This window comes from Colius striatus, chromosome 4, assembly GCF_028858725.1.
Source record: "Colius striatus isolate bColStr4 chromosome 4, bColStr4.1.hap1, whole genome shotgun sequence".
NCBI lineage: Eukaryota > Metazoa > Chordata > Aves > Coliiformes > Coliidae > Colius > Colius striatus.
Genome location: NC_084762.1, coordinates 31787591 through 31810844, shown reverse-complemented (window position 1 = coordinate 31810844; position 23254 = coordinate 31787591). Strand labels below are relative to the sequence as shown.

Genomic DNA, 23254 nt, shown 5'->3' with positions numbered 1-23254 from the left:
ACAGAGGTGAATGTGCTCTAAAAATCTTGGCTTCTGTGGCAACTATGGTTGAAGACTTCCTTGAAATTTTTATATTTATCATGGACAATTGCCAATTTTTTGGAGTTTCAGAGTTGTTTGTATTTAGCACACTTGTAAATAATTTAGATGACTATAGTGCAGATGCGTGTTTAGATCCTATTTAGATTATTCTCAGTGGAGTAAAGGAGAGCTTTATACACATCAGAAAATTGCTTGCTACCAATAGCACAGCTGCATTAGTGGAAACTAATAAACAGATAAAGGAGAGAAGAAATCCTCTTTTGTTTTGTTTCACCCCTGCAGAAAGAGAATACAAGGCCCTAAGATGGGGACTCTACTGATTCAGAAATGTCATATAAACTTAAGCTTACCACAAAACCATTCTTAACAACCACCAAGGGTAGTTAACCTTGAAAGGGGAAACTGGAAATGGAGTTTTAGTGTAAACAGGACCATGTGATTAAAAGTCTGCAGTCACTCATTTCCAGGTATAAAAGCTCTGACCTGGACTATGCTGATGATATTTGTTTAATGAAATCTGCACCTCCTTTTATAACAATTAGGAATTTCTCTGCCAAGGTGGCTGTTGCAGCCATACAAAGACCAGTGCTGCACACTGTATCAGTTTGTAGAGCTTCATTGATGTTTTTTTTCAGCAGTGGAACATAAGAAGTTCCAAAGAAATACAAGGAAGAATTTCTTCGCTGTGAGAGTGACGGAGCACTGGAACAGGCTGCCCAGAGGGTCATGGAGTCTCCTTTTCTGGGGACATTCAAAATCCACTTGGACAAGTTCCTGTGTGATCTACTCTAAGCAGTCTTGCTCTGGCAGGGAGGTTGGACTAGATATTCTCTTGAGGTCCCTTCCAACCCTGAAGATTCTGCGATTCTGTGATTGATGCAAGTGACTGACATCTCAAAATCAACCTGTTTGCCACCATTCAGTTGTGATAATCTACAAAGAGAGATGAGTCTTTCAAGAAAGCAACTTCAAGTTTGAAATCTACTTGCTAATGTAACACCCAGGAGACTCTGATTTCTCTTTGACACCTAATGGTAAGACCTGGTCTGTGATGTAGGCTGCACTGCCTTCACAACATTTACTTTACACCAGAAATGTCTCATCATCAAAAAAAGTAAACTGTGATAATACTGACCCATTAATACTACTACTACTATTATTATCATCATTATTACCATTGTTACCATTATTTCTTACCCTAATAGGCAGGGGTTACTTCAGGCTTTGGCTCCTACGCTCAGTATTTGGTTGGACTGTTACTTCATGTAAAGCCTGTTACTTCAGGCACCACATTGAGGCATAACAGCACTCATTTTAAGCCTATGACTCACGAAAAAAGAAAAACTTTCACTCCTGCTCATTTATGTCTGGATGGACACTGTTTTTACAGCTGCCACTTCTACAAGGCCACATTTAGAGCCTTTCTCATTAGCAGATTTATAAGACAGAATAACTCTCCTTAGCAATTAGTATTTGGTATCAGTGAAAGCCTGCAAGCTGCTGATTGTACCAGGTGCAACAAGAGTAGATGGATCAGCTACTACGCCAGACCACTCTGTACTACTAACAACTTTCATGAGAGGTCTGTCGAGGTCTCGCAGCAGATTTTGGAGAAGAGTAAGTAAAATGGTTAATTTCTAGATAACATTAAGTACTGGGGCTATAGTATTAGCAACCAAGCACTCTCACCTCCTTGTTCAATAAACATTATACAGTTCTTTACCCTGAACTGCTTCAAATGGAGTAAACACTTGAGGCTTCAGACTTTTTCAAGCTCTGGCAATACATGAGAAAAATCTCTTCCTCCTCAAAAGGTGACGAGTTTTTTAGTGCTCTTTAGTGCACAGTGGGTTCTGTAGGCAGAAAAGGAAGCATTTTCAAACTAATCCATGGTCCATTAACTAGTAGTCTTACTGCTTTTCTTTCCTTCAGAGAACTAGTGGATTCCCTTAAGTGCTATGGGGAAACCTGATGAGGCATTTTACCCAGTGCCTCCTTCTTCTGGGCAATCTATGGGCTATGCCCCAGCTGCATTAGTGATCTGTGGTACCACAGATGAAGGCAGACTCTGGCTACCCCATCAGACCCTGAAACACACTCTCTTTTCTCTCCATGCATGGCTGCCACTCTTCTGCACACAGGAAGCTTGAGGTTGATGGGCAAAACCAGCAGAGGTCAGATACCCCATTAACCCAAGAGCTCTGTCTGCCTCTATCTGCCTCAAATCTATCAGCTGCAAGTGGGAATATTGGGTGGAGGGGGGGAGAACTGTCAGCCAAAGGAGGCTGCTCAGTGGTTTCCCATCCTTTTACCACATCAGGTCAGTTTCCTGCCATCACACACAGGTGCCCCCTGTACTGCTTTCCAGTATTTTCTGCCTCTCTTCCTATACACTGAGCTCCAATCACTGCAGTTGTATCCTCTTCCTCTTGCTATAATGAACATGCTAGTTTTAAACCACACAGAGTTTGCATTCTTACTGCTTACACAAAAGCAACTCAGAAGGACTGAAGGGAACTTTCTCACTTTCGCCATGAATTCAAGGAAAAACAAATTACCAGAAAATTCTGAAAAGTTTTCTGAAAGTAGTTTTACTTACTGAGACATAAAATGAGAGCAGGTGCTGGACTTCATAAATAATCGAGAGCACAGAGCTCTCTCCTCTCGGCACAGCGCACATAGATATTCAGAGGTCACTTTAAGTGGAGAATTGCTTCCAGTGAAAAGAGCTTTTGCAGTCATCCTCTACATAAGCAGCCACCTGTCACTACCATATCATGCCAGAGGATGGGTGTACTGGAGTGTAAGTCACATATGGCTTATCAAGTTAACCTTCATTAATGTTAAATCTTACCAAATTGTTTCGGAGAATAACTTTACTGAGCTGTATTCTGGAGAATGAAGTTTTATTTCCTTAGCATGCTTTTGGATTATCCCTTAATATTTAGAATGGTAGGGAGTGGATGGGATCTTTAGAGTTCATATAGTCCAACCCCCCTGCAGAAGCAGGTCCACCTAGATCAAGTCACACAGGACAGTGTGTGCAGGTGGGTCTTGAAGACCTCCAAGGAAGGAGACTCCATACCCTCCCTGGGCAGCCTGTGCCAGGGCTCTGTCACCCTCACAGTTAAATAGTTTTCTTAAATTTAAATGTAACTTTTTGTGTTACAGCTTCATCCCATTACCCCTTGTCCTGTTGCTACATACAATAGGAAAATGATCATCTTTTATGCAGAGAGACAATGTGAACATGCAGCAGTGAGTACTATTTGAGGAGGAAACTGATGAATGGTGGAACAAACTCTGCAACTGGAGGAAGAGATGAGAAGACTAGAAGATTAAAAACAAGAGCTAGCCAGGGAAGAAGAAAGGCATGTTGAAAAGGTGTAAAACGTGACCTGGTGTGTGTAGTAACTTTTGGGAGGAGTAAGTAAGGGGAAAGAAAGCAAGAGCTTTAGGGAAAGACTAGGAGCCAGACAGCATGGAAAAGAAAGTGTTACACAGCATGGAGTGGAGAAATTGGAGCTGCCTGGGACATGTGGTGCAGGACAGGGTACTGGAGCAAAGCTTTGTAATGAGGGTTTGCTGCTGAAGCTCTATATGTAATGAGAGCAGAAGGAGGAGAGCAGGCAGAAAAGCTTGGAATAGGATGACAGATTCCTTTCTAGGGACAAAACAGAAGCTAAGGGCTGCCTGTTGTCAGCAAATATCTATAAAACTCAGTGGTAAAGTGCCTTGCTCTCCTTAGCATTTATGTAACTACAAGATGACCAACCTTGATACCATCAGCTCCATCAGCTGACAGAGATGAATGTGCATGTGGGAGATTTGACAGTTTTGGCCCTGCCACTGTCACCTGCCAACTGAGCTATGGAATTCACACCGCCAGAAGCAGCCTGTTACCTTTTAAGAACAACTGTCAAAAGGGCACAGGGAAGGGAAGAAAATGGAGAGAAATATCCTGATGGTAAGTTTTACAGCTATTTGTAAGCCAGAAAAAGTACTTGCAAGTTCAGCAATTCTGATTTCTGTTTCCCATCTCACATGTGCTTTTATGACTAGTCTTATTTTAGTTTCCCTGTCTTTCCTTACCTGCAATTCTTCCTGCTGTCCACTTCTTACCTTGCAACTACTACCTGTTAGCCCTACTTATGCCCCCATTTGCCAAATGGTATTTCTGCTCCCACATTCCGTTCCCCTGCCCCTTTCCACCAAAGGAGACTCCAGTGATTCCGCACCCTCAGCTACAGCTGCTAAGTACTCCTTCCTCTGGCACACGTCCTGCTCCTCATCTGTTCCCCTACCTGTCACCAACTTCCTTCTGTCACCTTGTCCCCCTTTCCCTGGCTACTGCCAGCCTTCCTACGCCTCATGTCCATTTCACTAATACTAGTTTTGCCCCTTTCCTGTGTTGGGCCTTCCTTCCTTCCTCAGGCTCTGCAATTCACTTGTGCCACCTAGTCATTTCTGCGATGGGTTTCTGTAGCAGCAGAGCGGCTTCTCCGTCTCTCCCTCCCTCCCTCCGAGTGCCAGCAGAGGGAGCGCCAATAGCGCGGCTCCCGCAGCATCCCGGTCCCGGCAGCATCCCAGGATCCTGCCCCAGGGAACGCGGGCACGTTGCACCCGTGGTGCGCAGGTATGAGCACTGGTCACCTGTGATGCGGTACCTCTGCAGCCAATTCAGACAAACTTTGAGTGCTTGCTAAACAAAGGCTAACTGTGACAATGTCACCTCACAACAATTTCTCTCTGAACTGTACTTCTGCTTTCAGCTTTTATCCTATGTCTTCCTTTTTTCTGCATGGAAGAGATGTAATTGAAATGAACTCCCCTCCATCTCCCAAGTACAAAAAGATTCAACCACTCTCCACTCTATAATCTGTAATACAAGGGGAAAGAAAAAAAAATCTAAATGCCTTTTACATGTGAGCACACAATACACGAAACACTTCTTAATCTACAAAATTGATCAACTCTTCTTCATAATTAAATGTCTTAACTAGGTGATTTGATTATTAACTTATCTTCTATATAGGTATGTAGAAGTATGCTTAACTTCTTCAGTTCAGCTGGTGCTGAACCCATGGGTGGCTTGACATGCTTTGGCATAAATCTGTCAGTACCAAGATCCTTTGGCTTTTATGACACAAGAAGCTCCTCCTACCCTCCCCTATATCTTGGTGTCTAAGATAGAAATATTAGGAAAATTAAGACATAAACTAGACATAAACTAATAAATAATACTAAATAATAGTTCTAATACTTAAGGCAATGAACTTGCTGTAACAGAAATAAATCTGCTTCAAGATCTGACACACAGTGCTCAGGTTCTTTGTTTTCCTTTTCTCATTTAAAACACAGTTCATATTAGAAGCTTTCTCGTCAATGACAGACTTGTTTTTCACTCCTTGAGCTTTTATATTTTTTCAAGCAGAGTTCAGAAAGGTAACAGATACACTGCTTATCTGTCACATCTCTGGTTGTTTTTCCTTTCCTAACTGAATGTATGGATTAATTTCCTTAAACAAATCCAAGCAGTGAAATCACTCAAACTGTCGCACAGTTCCGTACTCACTCTCAGTAAGATCCTACATATCTCTCTACCCTTCTTTATTAGGGGTATGCCTTATAGTCTAATCTGGGTTAGAAGCCAAAAATCAAACTACATAGGCAACTACATGTTACATACCACACAACAAACACCAAACATCAATTCTAGAAGGTGGCCACTCAAAACCATGCAAAACAGCCATTGTAGATTGGCACACAGTGCCCCACAAAACTTCTACCATGGCATCATGCAGAGTTTTATGGGTATAGTAACTAACCACTGCTACACACAGTTCCAATCAGCATGGAGAAAGACATCAGCAAGCATTTTCAGTTTCAGAAGTTAAGAGAACAAGAATGAAAGTGTTAGAGGGTATTCCTGCTCTCCAGGATTCTGGAGCCTGAGCCCAGGAGGACATTTCTGTAGAGCAGTGTACAGGAGAAGATGCTGTCCAAAAACTATCGCACAGTCAGACCAGCACCAAGAGGAAGAGGCACAGATATAGATACAGACACAGGCAGAGCTATGTGAGGTTCAGTAGTGTTATTAAGGGCTTTGGAGACCGGAACAGACAAAAGCTCAAAGATGTGCTCGTCTGCCCAAGACCAGCTAGAGATGAGCAAACACTGGGTTATAAGCACTATAGCTGTGCTGCTGTGCTATTAACCCCTGCTAATGAGCTCTGTGGAAAGGTATAATTAAGGTATGCATGAGTTCCCTCATCTGGGTAGATGCATCTTCAGAATGAAGAAAAGGTGACCTGATGATGCATCAAAATTAAAAGCACTGAACTGCAAGAATCAAAATTAGATCTAAGATCACATCACTGCTGCAACATACTCTCTCAGTCCTACTGCAATGTATTTACCATAGATTTCACATTACAACCATATTGGTAGTCAAAATGAAAATAAAACATGAATCTTACCTGATTTTGTCCCATGCCATGACATGGGTACAGTATGATCCTGTGTCCAGTTAGCTGATGTTCATTTGTAGGGTTATAATCAAAACAGAAGTTTGCCATTCCTCTATTCTTCAGCTAATCAAAACAAAAGAATATTTCAAAGTATTAATCTAAAGTAAAGAAGATATGCTGTAGTCACTTTACACCCATCCTGCTGGACTGCAAGGTTTAAATCTCAGAGCTGGTGCAAATTAACCGGAATATATCAAATGGATCCACTGGCAACATCCCATTGACTACAGTGAAATAAAACTGTTGGGACCATCTTGACTTTGGGCATTGAAGCAGATAGATACAATGGCTTCCCCTAGAAATGACACTATGTTCCAATGTCTTTGCAAATGAAGCAGGAAGAAACTAGGAAAAGCTGTGTTGAAACCCAGCAAGACACTAACTCACACAGAATGAAAAAGTCTGCCATGTCTTTTTTGTTTTTCCCCACGATCTGCTTGTTAAATTTTCTTATTAAGAGAAGACTTGCATACTTTTCCTAGTTTTTCAAATGAGAGATGTTAGAAGGATTTGGTCTTGAAAAGACTCCATTACCCTCTTGAGGTTGAACAAGAAGACAGATATTAAGACCAGAGAACATGAAAGTGGGTAAGATATATCCTTGGAAAGAAACACTAAGTGTGGTATTAAACATTCTTTACTAGTGTTGCTGATCTTTGACACAACAGGTGCATAACTTTTTGATTAAATTTAAAAATACAAAGCTATCTGGTTTTAAAAATATCAGGCTAATTAACAAGGATTTGCTTTTAAGTACTCGGGGCAAAACTAACTGAAAATAAGTTAAACATGTCAGAACAATTACTAGTTTTTAGTATTAGTCCCTTAACCACACTTAAAATTAGACAGAGCAAAACAGGTTCTGTAAACAGGTTCAAGCTGAATGCCCCTGTTACAGACTCTAATTATATCACAGACAAAAGAAATAAATAGAGTATATATCAGAAGAGTTACTTCACCAAGGTGCAATTTCACTGCACTTCCCTAGTTGTGATAACTATATCCTCAAACCTTCCATGTGGAGAATGAATGGACATAAAGGGATTGCAGAAGGCTAAAAACAAACAATCAAGACAAACCTCGCAGGCCCCAAACTCAACACAGAGTAAACCACACAGGCTGGAAAATTAAATACTTCCATTCTACATATATTTTGCTTTCACAACTTTTACTTTCATTGCTAGCTGATTCCTACTTTCCGCTGTTTTGTGCCCACTCCCGCTGAAAGACGGTCAAGCTCTTGGCACCCTGCACACCTGGGCTGCTGGTCCAAAGAAACAGCAATACACTGCTGGGCTGGGGAGGACCACCGAGCCGCCACGGCTTGGGGCCACTTGCAAGGCTGCAGGGTCTGTGAGGCTCTCTCATTGGAGCCAAATGTATAAATATAGGATTGAAGCCCTACCCTTACAGGCTTTGCCTCTTAATTCCTCTCTCAGCATATTTCCACTATGCATTTGGTGCAATTTTTCAGTACAGGATAAATTAATATGTGAATATGGTGTACAATAAAATTCAACCTTAGTTTTAGTGCCCACGTTTACCAGAAGCAAAATAAAACCCCTGGGCATCCTTTCTACAGAAAGCACTACTTACTTTGATGGAAATGCACTAGACCACTGCACCACTCCTCAAACTGTCAGAAGAAGACATTTTGTTTGTCTTCATAACACTAGGCAAGGATCACAGTTACAAAAACAAGAAAGAAAAGTGTCTTTTACAGATGATTTTTAATACTACCATGGAACTACAAAAAACAACCAACATGCTTCTCATGTTTCTACATTTTACATCAAGAAGTGTCAATTTAAAGTCATAACCACTTAAAAATGGTAATTGTATCTTTAATAAAATAAATCAGTTTCAGTTGTTGCCAGTGGCTGTCCTCAGGATCAGAGGGTCTCTCATTAGTATGTTTAATAACGTGTGACTTTGCCTGACTGACTCCTGTCTCCAAGGGAAGACATACACAGCAAAGCCCTTATCTTTGGTGCCCTTTCAGATAACTCAAGGCCCTTGTTACTTCTCCAAGTGTGTGCTTTTCACAGTTAGCCCCCAGCATGTACTCAAGCATGTGCTCCCTTTTGTGGCCTAGAATTATAAACAAACTATTTCAAAATGCCATTTGCAGGTGTACTCTACCATTTAGCTACTAACCTGTTTGGAGGCTGGGACAAACAATAAACAGGAACTACTGAGATATTCACCTCAGACCTTCACCATCAAAACTACAGTAGCTCTCCTACACGTTACTCAATGCCTACAGACAACAAAACAAAAGCTGTGTAAAGGATTACTAACTTAAGCTTCCTTTCAGATGGTTTAAAACTGAGCCTGTACTCCCAGGATGCTACCACGTATGTTCGCTCATCTTTCCCTTTCATGCATAATAAATGCCTGTGATACATCCAGACACATTCCTAAACATACATGGTCCATATTTTAACCTGGTTCTTTTAGTCTGTTTTATCAGACAATGACAGATGTTCTTTTATACCCACACTTCATCTCTGAATAGCTCATGGTAAGCTCTTAAATAAACTGATCTGAAATGACAAAGAACTGAAAATACTCAGATTTGCAAATCTGATCTTGGTACCATTTATTTTTAAAGAAATGATAAAATAAAGAAAAAATATCCACCCTCTGTTCCAAGGCAGAAAAAAGTATAAAAGAATTTGCAAAAGTAGTATTTTTCTCTTGTTAAATGAGAATGCACAGTTTAAGTTCCTTTTATGTGCAACAGCTCTATCAAAACAGTAATCATCCATTCATTTCTGAAGCTATCTTTGTTCCCATATCCACCATAAACAAGTCATGCAATAAGAACAAAATTTTCTCCATGACTTACCTTAATTCTTTTGCAGAATGCTGCATTAGAGAAACAGAAGCAAGAAAAAATGTTGATCACCTTGCCATTAAAACACACAGTTCAGTTTTCAAAAGTTCTGCCAACTCAGGATTACTGTCTGCATCTTTCTATGTTTGCCTCCTACTGGGACGTGGCAGGTACACTCTACAATGCCATTTAGTTATCACTCTGTTCAGAAGCTGGGACAGGCAACAAACAGCAGCTTGAGATATTCACCTCAGATCTTTACTCCTTACTGCTTGGAGAAATTTAAATCTGTTGCTTCCTAACATCTGGACACTTGCATATAATGACACAATACAGATGGCATTCTGTAAATAATTCTTAGGTTTTGGGTGTTTTTACATGAAATGAATTTTATCTTGACATTAAAACTCTGTTACATTAGTTGATAAATACAGTCAGTGGAGCACAGCCAATCTTTCTCTTAATCCACAAAATATATCAGAATCCTCTTTATTCTGCTACACTAGCATTGGTGCTGATGTATTAGTGGCATGGGCAGATGATACTCTGAGACACAGCAAGACACGAATTTGTACTAAGCCAACAGCTTCATGGTACTGACCAGGCGTAAGCTTTTACCTTAAAGGTAATCTGAGCAGTCTCATGGAACGATTTCACTTAGTGTATGCTGTTTTCATAGAATCCTTTTTGGAAAAACAAAGAAGTGAATATCCTCATATTTCTGTTAACATTTGAAGTTCAATGCTGAAACGGGTACAAGACTAAGATCCTTTGAAGGAATCAATGAGACACTGCTGTTAGAATCCAGCTAGTCCACCTCAGCAAGTTCAGATCTCCCTGATAGGCTCAAGAAGACACAAGCACATGTCTCAAGCAATGGTGTGTAAACCTGAAACTAACATCAAACACTTGAGTTTCTCTCACTTCCTTTTCAAAAGTCCATCCCATTCTATGATTCCTTCAGAGGCTGTACAGCCAACAGTGGTGCATATTTTCCTGTGATGGCCCCCAGATCTCCAAGTCTAGTCAGTCTCGGGTATCAATTCAAGTGGTAGCTTTACAAACTGTATTGTAATGAAGTTTTAGAGGAGTATATACCCTAGAGGACGCTGTTCTGGAGCCAGATACTTCTGAGAACCTTTAACATCAGACATGAAATAGTCTTTTTGATTACATAAATTGTCACATCGCTGAGACCTCGTCTTCAATAAGCCTGTTCATATATATCATGTGTTCTCTAGATAACTATCATGTCACAACAAAACAAAATTCTTCATAGTTTCAAAGCTTTAATATCTTTCTAGCTAATTTATGAGGTTATATCTGCTCTAAATTAAAAGAAAATTATTATTAAGCATTTCGAAATTCTTTGAAGATGAGATGATCTTGGAGGCAAATGTGGAAGGCAGTGGCCAGTAGAACAAGTCAAGTTTTTGACCTCCCAACCGATCCAGTCAGTCACAGATGCCTTTAAGGACAGGTGGTGAAAAGTGTCATTGGCTAGATAATGATAATAGATATCTATCATCTTAGTTGCTTCACACTCAGCTGGAAGAAAGATCACCTATAAGCCTTTGAGAACAAGAAAGAAAAACTCTAGTATCAGAACATAACATAGCCTCACTGTCAAGCAATCAACCTTAGTGAAAAGGCGAGATAAAAATCCCGATTTTTGTGTCAACGTGGTCTTTTAAAAGCAATCTGGATACCAAGTTCAAAGTCAAATTCACTGACTGACCATTATCTTTATCTTCAGATATGCACCCTGAATGCCAGCAACACTTAGTGTACATTAGAGTGTAGAGGAACCCTGACTATTCCCACAGTAATCAATAACAAGAAACGATTCCAGAGCTGCCCAGGTCCTCTGTCTTAGCTGCACAATGCAGCAATGTCACAGTACTAATACTAAACACCAGAGATGGCTCAAAGTTCTTCTTCTAGAGGTGCCCACACCATCTCTTCAGGGAAGATTTTTAGCAGACCTAGTCTGGGCCCATATAGGTGGGCAATCTGCACAGACTTGGGGTTCAAGTTTTTTTCAGATTTTCCACCAGCTGAAGCACACATGCAGTATACACTTCATCGGTAAGTGCATGCCCGAGGACAGACACATTGGATTTGAAAATACATAATTAAAGTAAAAAAGTTTAGTTCACATCCCACAAAGTCCTAAAGCTGCACGGAGCCCAGGTACAAGTAGAGAAGATACTTCCCCCATTTCTAGGCCTCAGGCAGTTTATAAGAATGCAATCAGAGCTCAGACAAAAATATTGTAAATTCAGTATGATTAAATAAAATTTTAGGCAGATAACTTTTTGAACAACCAAGCTTAGTATAGATATTTTTAGCTACATATCAAAAGAAAAAAATTAGTACAAGTGTCTACTAGCGCATGGTACTGAACGCTGCTCAATAATTCTTGCATTTATTTCAATAATATATGGCTGACCTATGGATAATCTTAGAAAGTTTATCAACTTCAGTGTAAAGATTTTCAGGGCAGGGAGAAATCTTCATACCCCTTTGAAAGCTCTTTGAACAATTAAGTAACCTCACACTAGGCCGAGCTGTTAAGAAAGCCAACACTTTTAAACACAGTATTTTTGTAAACCAGAAAAGCACTACATGGATAAGGCAGGAGTAAAGAACACAATCAATGATTCACTGAAGTTAGCAGATAGGACTCAATATCCTCAAATCAGTTTAATCAGTAGATGTCATTTATGCACTGTCACTTTCTTAGAGTATAGCTATACTCTAATCATATTTTAAATTCTTCCTGACAAAAAAAAAAGGTGTATTCTTATTATGCTCACAACAAAAAGGTGTATTCTTATTATGCTCACAACTAGATGACAGCATTTAAGAATTGTTTTTAGAGAGATACATAGAACACACCTAAATTATATGATAGAAAACCTCAAGCAGCTCTGAGCAAGAATTATTCTTTCTAGGTACTGTCAACACCTTTCCTGAGAATGACATGTGCAGTTAAATCGTGAAAGAAAATGTAAAAATCCTTCCCCTCCCCGAGCGGTTGAAGTGCTATCACTGTCACCAGTCTAGGCTTTCTTTTGGAGGGTGAAGGATGGGAGGGGAGGATAAGGTTACTGAAATGCTCCTGGAAGGTTAAGTCTTATTATCCCTTAGCATCTCTGACATTGCCAGTGATGCAAAAAAAATTAACAAAACCAGACCAATGCTGTACCAGGGTCTGTTCAAGGTACTAGATAATGGCAGCGATAATGCTAGTGAGACACGAACTCAAGTGCAAGCTCCAAGACAAATGGAGGAGGATGGCTACTCTCTCAGAGGCTCCCAAGGGCTTTGCTGCCAACCGATGCATTCCCTATGGGAGCTCCTACAGCTCCCTGTGGGAAATACAGCTCCCTATGGCAAACCACAGCATTTCCACATTAGGGTCTTTTTTGCTCAACAGACCACAAAGCTATTAGGGAAGACTGCAGTGAGACTTGGTTCTTCTATATTTTGCACGCCCACAGTGGTCAGGTTTTTTCTCCCACTGAAGAGGATCCAACAGAGACTGAGTAACTGAAGCACAGATGGCAGCACGACAAACTGTTGTAATGCAGGCTGGATCTGATGCAGCAGCGTGGGAACGCAGCTTCGCTAGGTCTGCAGAGTGATCAAGTTACTAGCAAAAGTACTATGTCTATGTGGCATTGGTAACCAGGCAGGCATTTTACATGTCTTTGCCTCACAGAAAGGTGCAGTCTTGTCTTCTAAAGACGCAGCAGGTATGAGTTGATTTTTCAGAGGCAGCAGCTACTTGCTGCATCATCTCTGGCTCTATCCCTTCCAAATGAGATTACAGTGATGTGATACACATGGAGCTACACTTCGTATCTATTTGTAAGCTGCAAATAGGATAAAAAGTTGTAAACGCTTAAAAAAGAGGATTCTGATACTGAACCAACGAAAATTGCTTGTGAACCTGTGCTGGTCTAAAGTGAGCTCCAGATTAAAAATTAACATGTTGGTTTTGACATAAAGAACCTTGTATGATTTTAGAGTGCATAGTGCCAGCTCTCTTTCCCATCACAGTTTTCATCATATAAAATGTGCAAATACACATTTCAAAGCGCACTCTTTCTATCTTAAAGTGGACAACTGAAAACTAAACCCCTTTGGTGCTCTTTTTTTTTTTTTTTGCTCCACAACATTTCAAGAAATAAAGTCATCCTTTGATGCCTTTAACACTCCCAAGACATCACTTGGAAGGTGGAATTCATGGCAACATTACCTGTTTTCTTTCCCTTTCACAAAACTCCTTTATCAACAGCAACCTCTAGAATAAAGATTCTGATAGAAACCACATTTTACAGCCTACCAATTCTAACTGAATCCTATCAAAATCCCAAACTGTTTTCAGCATCAAAATACCTTCATACTGAGTTAGTAGGAGAGTTCAGAGAACTGCGAGGGGGCCCCTTCTCAGCAGCCACGTACCATTCCAAAAAAGCCCGGTCTGTCCTCAGGTACATGAAGCTCTGGGTACACGTTCTCTAAGAACCATTTGAAGTTCTTACATTTCAGCTTCTCTCGAAGGAGTCTCCTTTCTGTCACATCTCCATATGGTTCCTGAAAGAAAAAAAAAAAAAGAAAAAAAATGAAAAAAAAACAACCCCAACCAGAACAGATGCTCCCTTTTAAATTATCTGTATACATTATTAGAAACCATATGCTAAAGCAACGAGTAGGACTTTTAGCCAGGAAAAATCCTCATGTTTGGGTGCTGGATTTGATTTCGTTATCCTTACATTTGTTAAATGTTGACAAAAAAGAAATGGAATGGTGCATGTGAAACTTTAAAATATTCTAGAACACAGTTTTGTCCCAGAAAACTCACCTACATCTGCAAGTGAGGAAGTTCTTGCATGCAGAACACTGGCAATTGAGAAGGCATATTGGAAAACATAACTTCCTTTAAGTGGATAAATGAAAATCTCAAAAGCAGTGGATGAATCTTGAGAATTTTATATTTTTCCATTATCCATTTGCAAATTTCCTGTACAGACAGTTTTACATTGAACTGATAAATTTGTAAAATCTGCTCATGTCTCCTTCAAACTTCATAGTTTTGTGAGGTGGGGAATACGAGATCTTAAACCTCCAGAGAAAAGCTTTCATTGAAGACTTTTCTCTCTATATAGATTGGAGCAGAATTCACATATTTTCATGTCTGTCTTAAAAAATATATCTTTATATTGACTAGGGACTTCAGACAGTCAGATGCAAGATACCATTTGGAGCCCCCAGATTTTTACAGGTTGCTTGACAAACTCTTTCACCTAACCACAAATATATTTGCATTTCTCCAAGCTGTGAAAATATCACCAAAAACACAATGCAGATGTAAAATAAAGACAGAGATGCCTGCCTGAATAAACAAACTGCATGAGGTATTAGCTCCTAGGTCCGAACATTAATCTTGAAGTGAAACTTTATGGAACCAATTTCTGAAGCCATAACATCAATCATTTTTCCATTATGCTGTGGAACTGAATACCTGGGTTAGATGAAGTAAAAATGTCTGAACTCAACCGCTGCAACAAGTGGTGCACAGAGTATTACTGAAACCAGAGTGCACTGGCATCAGCTTTGATATGGGTGAAAAAATGCATGAACCTCATCTTACACTCACCGAGTTATAAAAAGATAATATGTAAAACTTCCAATACTAACCCTTAGTATCCTTTACAGTAACAGTTCTGTCATCATGGACATCAAGAGCCCAGAACTTTACAAGAAAAACTGTCAGCATTTATTGCTGTTTCCTCTTTGTGTATGACAAGCATAATCAGTCTGGCATTGCCTGTGAGCTCCCATCTTTGAATATACAAATCCCATATTTCTCTAAAAGTCAGATGCTAATAATAAAACCTAAATGGCTTTTGTGATGTCTATTACAAATGTGTGGACTATAATAACCTAATTACTCAGTTTAATTCAAAGAAACATGAGATGGAAACTAACCAAATTCAGCTTCCTCACTGTCCTTCAGTGTATCCTTTAAAACCCTAATGATTTTGAGAGCAATTTTCCCCTGGCACATCTACTGGGGTAGGCGACTGAAACTTGTGAGGAGATTGGTCCCAAAGCTCCGGTCCAGTGTAGCCAGATGCAGGTGCCCAGCAGTCCACCACAGAGCAGTTCTGCCCACTCACAAAACCAGAAAGTCAGCATTTAGAAAGCTCTTCATGCAAAGAGAAATGCCTGAGGAGATTAAGTATCTCCAGAAACAAGCAACAGCAGAGAACTATTTTTTTAGGCCTGAATTTTGGACTTCATGCCAGATGTTCATTTAAGTAATTTCTAGACACTGTGAGGATATTTCACTATTATTGTCTTCCATCGTACAGACTCTTCATGATAAATATATCCAGGCTATGAATTTGCATATTGCATTATTGTTTTGATCTGCTCAATTTTCACAGTATTCATCTCCTGAAAGATTCTGAAAACAAATGTTCTTATATTTTCTTCATCACAGAAAATAAAAATATTAACTCTTTTTTTTTTAAAGAGAACAGATACTTCAAACATTTTATTAGGAACACTTTCATATGAATTCCCAGGACTGATTTTAATTAATTTAATCTTTGTAATATTGATTTTGTTGTTTTGGGGTTTTTTAATATCAGACATTCTGCAGCAGTAAATCAGAGAAATCCATTTTGTTTTATGTGAGTCCAAAGTCTTACAATTATCACTAGACAAGTAATTTTGCTTAAGATTATTACCATGCTGTTCACTCAAAGATCTACTATCCGTTGAAAGTCGTTGATTAGCATTTGTTAATTGTCTATCTGTTTTGTAATTCCTTATTGACAGAACCTGTATCGGCTGTTTCATAGAAGTGGACACTTTAGGCTAAACAGCTCCTCCACTCTTGGGTTACCTTGCTTAACATTATTCTTTCATTTATTCATTAATTTGTTTAATATTGACACAGATTTGGCCTTCATCTAGTCTTAGAGCATTTCAAGGAATTAAAAATTAACTATTTCTACACTTATTACACAATTGGGAAAAGGTTTCAGAAGACATAAGGAATAAACATAAAAAGCACTCCTTGACATATATTAGCTACATTTATAATTATTTCATTGGAAACAAATTGTACTCAAATTCCAAGAACAATGGGCTTGAACTCACCAGGCGAGCATGTGGGTTTCGGTGGTAATAAAGTTCTTTATATTCATCCATCCACACCTCAGCTGCCCGTACGCTGTTTGCCAAAGCTTTGGACCGTGAGTACGGAGCTTGTTTGGGAAAAACGTGACCTACATGAGAGCAAGGGTGGATCTCAAGACTTCCTCCACATTGCCATATCTAAGCAAAGAATTGACATTGTGCACTGTTAATTTGAATCTTTTCAAGTAGGATCCAGTAGCAATAAGCCTTTGTAAGGATAATAGCTTCTCAAGGATATCACAGCATACTGTAAGTAACAAATAGAATAATTTTGTGTCTTACTTGAATAAGCTGGATAAAATGACCTCCTTGTGAACTCAGCAAATCACTTGGAGTAACAAGGCGATAACCCCATCTCTGGTTTTATCTGGTGTGCAATTATCCCTTTCTTACCTTTAGTTTCTTTGAAAGCATAATACAAAACATTCCACAATATTTCTGCAGGTCTAACTGTGGTCTACGAGTCAAGTTATACAGGCATTATTTAAAAAAAAAAAAAAACAAAAAAGAAGAAAAAGGCATATGTCTTGTAAACATCCACCATGTAAACAGCAGCCTCAGACGGAAACCCATCATTGGTAACTGACTTCTAACCAGTCAACCAGTCATCTTTGTCCATATGCTACTGGAAAGGTGACTTGACAGAACAGGTAAGCTTGTCATATCATGAAGAATTTCTTGTCCTGGTTTCAGCTGAGATAGAGTTAATTTCTTTCCCAGTAGCTGGTACAGTGATGTGTTCTGGATTTAGTGTGAGAATAATGTTGATAACACAATGATGTTTTTAGCTGTTGCTAAACAGCGCTTATTCAAACACAAGGATTTTTCAGTCTCCCATGCTCTCTCAGTAAGGAGCTGCACAAGAAGCTGAGAGAAAGCATGGTCAGGACAGCTGACCCCAACTAGCCAAAGAGTTATTCCATACCATAGAACATCATGCCCAGTATATAACCTGTGGGGAGCTGGCAGATCACTGCTTGGGCATTGGTCAGCAGGTGGTGAGCAACTGCATTGCATATCACTTCAGGTTTCTTGGGGTTTACTTCTCTTTTTGTTATCTTCATTTTCATTGCAAACATGATCATATTTTTATTATTGTATTTTATTTCGTTTTAGTTATTAAAAACTTCTTAACCTATGAAGTTTACTTTCTTCCCTTTAATTCTCCTCCCCATCCCACTGGGCAGGGGACGAGTGAACAAGTGGCAGCATTGTTGGCTGGGGTTAAAACATGACAGTTGTGTTCACGTTTCTATATTCACCATTTCAAAAGAGAGCCACGAGGGTCTGGTCATAAAATAAAATTAACCTTTTTCATCAGACAGCTGGGAAATGAACCCAAGACCCAACACATGAAAAGAAAAAGGAAAGTAATTCTGTAGCTAACTCATGGTGGTTCAACCCATGTAATTGAGACAACTTCCCCTATCTAAAGCAACCTTCCTACTTGTCAAGGGATCTAGAATCGGCAGAACTCATGCCTCTGGCTCCACAGGTCAGGAAATGTATGGCCCTTGAGCTTCAGCCTTCTGTGCATATTTTTCTAATTATACTCTTCTCCTTTGAAAACCATAGACTTCTGGCAATTAATCCACACAGCTACTTTCCCAAGATCTCAAGAAAGGAAAGCATGACTAGATGTCTCCTGTTTAATACTGCATGTGACCACAATGTGTCAGATACTGTTTCTGAAACAGGTTTCTGAAATCTAGTCAGATGGTAGGAAAGGCAGGACACGTTGCTGCACTTGAATAAACTTCAGGCTACCACTAATGGCTGTGATAGACTTTACACAGAAGGCGGAGAACAGGCACTCCAGTGAGCCAATTCTCCTTGTGTATTCAACTGTGCATAGGTGCCAGGCTCATCTTGCCTTTGTAAATGGAAGAAAAAGGAAATTAGCAGAGGTTATCTTCAAGGGTAGAGGTTTGCTGGCTGACAACCTTGTACAATACAAACATTTTAAATTATGTATTATTCTAATGAACAGCAGGAGTGAAAGCTTTGAAGCAGTAAATAAAACCTCTGCACTTAACAATGACAGGAGAACAGCGATGGGACTTTTCCCGTCTCTTTCTCTCCGCAATACTTTTAGAGATCTAGAAATTAACTACAGTTGGAGGCTTTCATTCAGCACACACAAGACCAATGTTGTCTTCAGACTGCTAATTGTTTATTTATTTCTCAAACTTCTTAATTTAGAAGTCAATGAATTTGTCTCCATTGATTTGTTTTTCGATAATATTAGACCTTTATGTGTGGCATAACACTGTGCTTAATAGCACTCTAAGATATATATTTATTGTTTAAACAAGTGGTTTCCTTAAAGGTATAGGTAATTTATTATTCAGCTACAGGCAGCACTGGATAATCTTTACTTCCTAGGTTCCAAATTTTAATTACTTGCTTCTCAGGTGAGCTCTCTCTTTTCTTTTTTGTCGTTTTTCAGGGAAGCAATGTATTTGTTGCTGGAACAGAAAGATGACTTAAGGAAAAGAAATCTAGAATTCTGTACTGATGATCATTACACTACTGCCACCTTGAAAGCTGCTATAAACCCAGCTATTCACTTTCACTTTAAGACCTCAAAAAGGGAGACTTCTTTCAAAACAACAACTTTCCTATATTATTATTTCTATATCCAAGATTAATGGTTTTTAAGTAGAATTTATCATGCAAAATTTGTCAGTAAATACTAAGCATCATTAAATTTGTTAAATTTCAATTATTTTTGTTATATTCCATTTTAGCACTTTTAATTGATCATTACTGTTTTGATCATTCTGTTTTTCAACAAGATGAGTAACAGCCCATAAAGACTACTAAAGTAAAAATGTACAATTGAGAAGAAAGCACATTCTTCTACTCTTCCATAAGGAAGTTTGATTTAAATGGAGTAAAACAGACTGACCATACCTCTATTAAATTGCTGACAAAATGAGAATTCCCTGACAGCTGAATTTTCAATAATTAAAATGATTAATTTATCTAAAAAAAACACTGTAGGTTGCTAGGCAATGCTTATTAAATTCTGCATTTTCACTAAAACTTCTCATCTTCCTATTACCAAAAAAAATATACTCCAATTAAACAATTCCTCAAAAAGTTTACATATTTTATTTTAATGGAAAACATTTTGATCGCTATATAAAATCAGGTACAAATGAACAGGCATAAAATAAACCAAATAATTCAACAGAAAAACTAAACTCAATTACTAAATAAGTGACTCCAAAGAGAAGATTCTCCCTTAAAACTGTTACAGAGAAATATAATGTATTTCATATATATTTTGCATGCTCTTGTGCATGAAAGTAAGTTTCTTTTCTACCTTGCAGCTCTCATTATAAAAGTCTGCTTTTTTCCTTCATCACAATTAAGAAAGTAAGACAACATTCCTTTTTACTTTCACTTTTATTTTGATGCAATATTCTTTTATTTTCAGAGACAGGCTGTGGCACTATGAAATGCTACAGTAAGTGTTCAGATTTTGCCTTGGGAAATTCACTCCTGACAAGGTCTCTGGACAACTGACCTAATGTTGGGTCAAATGAATGCTAAATAAGAAACACTCTGTAAGGTCTACTATTTCTATTTTAACATGGTAGTAGGACTCCGTAAGAAATAAAAAATTAAAAAAGAATGCTATCTCCTGAACAAAGGCAAACTGTGGAAAACATTCAGTTCCAGCCTCTCCCTCTGCAGAAATTTTGCTTGCTGGCTTGTGGCTGAGCCCCGCAGCGTGGTGCTCATGCATGATCTGCTGGGAGATGGGTGGGCTGGAGGGGCCTCCTCAGCTGCAACAGTCCATTCTGTGTGCTCCCACCACAAGATGGATTTCCAGATCCAGACAGAACAGAACTATACAAAAAGATCAGAAAAAAGACTCCAAGCGACCAGAAGTGTATCAATCCAGGCTCATCGGCATTGAAATTTCCAACAGAAGAAAGGACTTAACAGTAAATTATTGTGTCTTTTTGCACATACGTGGTTTTCTGTCATGCTGTGGTGGTGGGGTTGAAGGAAAGATCACAAGTGTATGGAAGCATTGGTCCCCAGGAAGAAACCTACATTGCAGTGCCTCTAGCAGGACAAAGAGCAGAGGAATGGATGGAGGAAAAAGCTGCAATCAGGTTTCATTTGCTCCACGTACAGGAGGATGAAGAAGAAAGGGCATGCTTTGCATCCCTCAGAAAGAGTAGTGTCAATGCCCATCGTGGCCATAAAGTGAAATTTTATCCAGTCAAATGCCATTAAGCAATCCAAAATCAAGGCACATTGACTCGATCCTGCATTCAACACAGCCTCTTAGTCATCATGTTTTCAGCTGAAGCTTTGTCCTTGCTGCACCTCTCAAAACCACAAAGAATTTCTTCAGTTCAGAATAATCAAAGTATAAGAAAGAGAAAGCCTGAGGACAAGTACTTTCATGTCATTGGGAGAAGGTAGTGTTTTCAGAGACAAGTAGTACAATAAATTAATTTACAGTATTTTTTCAGGATCCTTACTCCTAATTTTCAGGTCTGGAAGGTCTGAAAACCACAAAGACAACAGAATTAACACTGATTTATCCCTCTTGACCTTCTTGAGCACCGTGGGCAGTCAGAAGAACACTGTGAAGCAATATCACAGCACTCTGCTCTCCTCCACAGAATCCTCACAGCAGGAAGCACTAGTACAGGGGCTCAAAATCAAATAGAGGAAAGCATGTTACGTAAAATTCCCAGGTCCTACTGGCAATCTGCACTAGTAAAAATAACAAGGGTATATCCACTGGTCATTGCACAGTCTGTTCTGCACAACTGTTGACCTCAAGTCACTTGGGCTACCTGCAGGCACCTCACCTCACTCTGGCCTCTGCCTCCTTGTTTAGATGCCTTGTCCCCCACAAGACAGGTACCCACTCTGCTGGGGAATTTGATGCTACTCCTTTGGTGCTTGTCCTGTGTGCTGGGCAGTCTCTGATGCTTCCTCCAGCCCACAGGCAAAACACATTTCTCCATGTTCAAGAAGCAATGACACTGCTCATTCACACTGCTACACCCCATAGGGGTCAAACACCTGGTTCTGAGAGACTGGTAACATGAGAAATAAAACTTGCAGCCAGAGCCTGATAGAAGTTAATGGCAATGATAGCTTGGGTTTAACGCAGCAGGCAGTGCCAGAGCACTCCACGTGACACAGGGCACGTCAGGCTTGTCTCATCTGCAAACCTTGGTCTCTCAAAAACTGAGGCATGAAGAGCAGAGAGCCAAGAGCTTTACACTGAGAGGGCTTTTTACAGGCTTCTTATAAGCAGCTGTAGAAAGGTCCTTGTAGAAAGCCCCCACAATCCATCTCAGAGGAGAAAAACATTGCCATCCTATTGGTTAGGGGGTGATCATTTTGGTGTCACCAAATCTGTGGCAGCAAGGGTCATATAAGACTGCAGACATTTCAAAGAACATGAAGTAGATCCCATGATATCCGTTTCTGTCAACTGTGGCTCGTTGCTGCTTTGGGGGAGGTGCAAATTTCTCGTGAGAAGTGGAGTATATAGTACTACTTTCAAAAGAAGCATCCTCTCCACCACAGGTGCTTTGTCTGGTTGCACACGCACTAGCAGACATAAACAAGTGCCTGCAAGAGCCAGTCTTGCTCAGGAGATGCACATATCCAACATGCTTGCTACTGTTACACTACACGTTTAAGGGAGTGGTGCTTTCTGATATAGCTTGTTGTGAAGCTTACAGTCTCTCCTTTTTGCTTATTTGTCTGCTGCAGCAGTGTCCCAGCTGAGAAAGTAAGTCCAAAAATGCCAGTTAGCTGGGGAGGGCCTCCCAGGAGCTTTCTGGCTTAACCTACCTTGGGTTGTGACTGATAAGCACAATTATTTCTTTGGGCCCTCAAGAACAAATACAATCTATTACTACTTGTAACTCCCTAAGCAGGCTCCCAAAAGGACGTATAAAAACAACTTCATCAAGAACTATTTCCTAGCTCCCGATCCCACAATGAAATCATTATCTCATAGAAAAGAAATCCTTTCCAGTGGAAACAGGGAATCACTGCAACATACACATTAACATGGGGTATTCCCAGCTGGAGCACACCCGCTTCAGAAGCTCACAGATCTGATGGAGATGAGTAAACTGCTTTGAACTTCAGGCAGAGACCTAATATACCGGCCTAGGCTGTCTGGACATAAGTGCCAGAGAAAATTCCATATGTGAGGTGGTCATCAACTCTCACCAAACAGTGGTTTCAGCTGAGAAATCCCCCTTCAATAAGAAACCATGTAAACTGTAGCTCTGTGCTTCTAATCTTCCCTAATTCATTTATTTTTCAATTTTTGTGCCCTCTTTGCTAGGATTTCTGCGTTACAGGCAGCAGGAGACAGGAACAGCAGCGAGGAAGACCCCTTGCTTCTCTAGTTAAACAGGCAGACACCTCACATGAAACAGTCTGGTGATGCTTCATTTCACATGAGATTGATTCTGAAGCATCAAAATACTATTTAGAATAACAGAATGGGTTGGGATGGAAGAGACCTTTAAAGATCAACTAGTCCAACCTGCCCTCGAATCTTTACTAATCCCCTACAGTTCCTGGAAACTTTCCCCATCGCCTTTTATAACCTTCC

General features: G+C 39.7%; 1 protein-coding gene across 1 annotated transcript in view; it reads right to left on the bottom strand.

Annotated features, from left to right (window-relative positions):
* GALNT12 (polypeptide N-acetylgalactosaminyltransferase 12) overlaps positions 1-23254 on the bottom strand; it is a 48971-nt gene that overhangs the window by 5187 nt on the left and 20530 nt on the right. Inside the window, exons 6-8 of the mRNA XM_061994962.1 lie at positions 16594-16770; positions 13885-14016; positions 6522-6635 (exon numbers count right to left, since the gene is read on the bottom strand). Of these exons, the coding sequence (XP_061850946.1) occupies positions 6522-6635; positions 13885-14016; positions 16594-16770 (423 nt within the window). The remainder of the gene's footprint in view (positions 1-6521; positions 6636-13884; positions 14017-16593; positions 16771-23254) is intronic.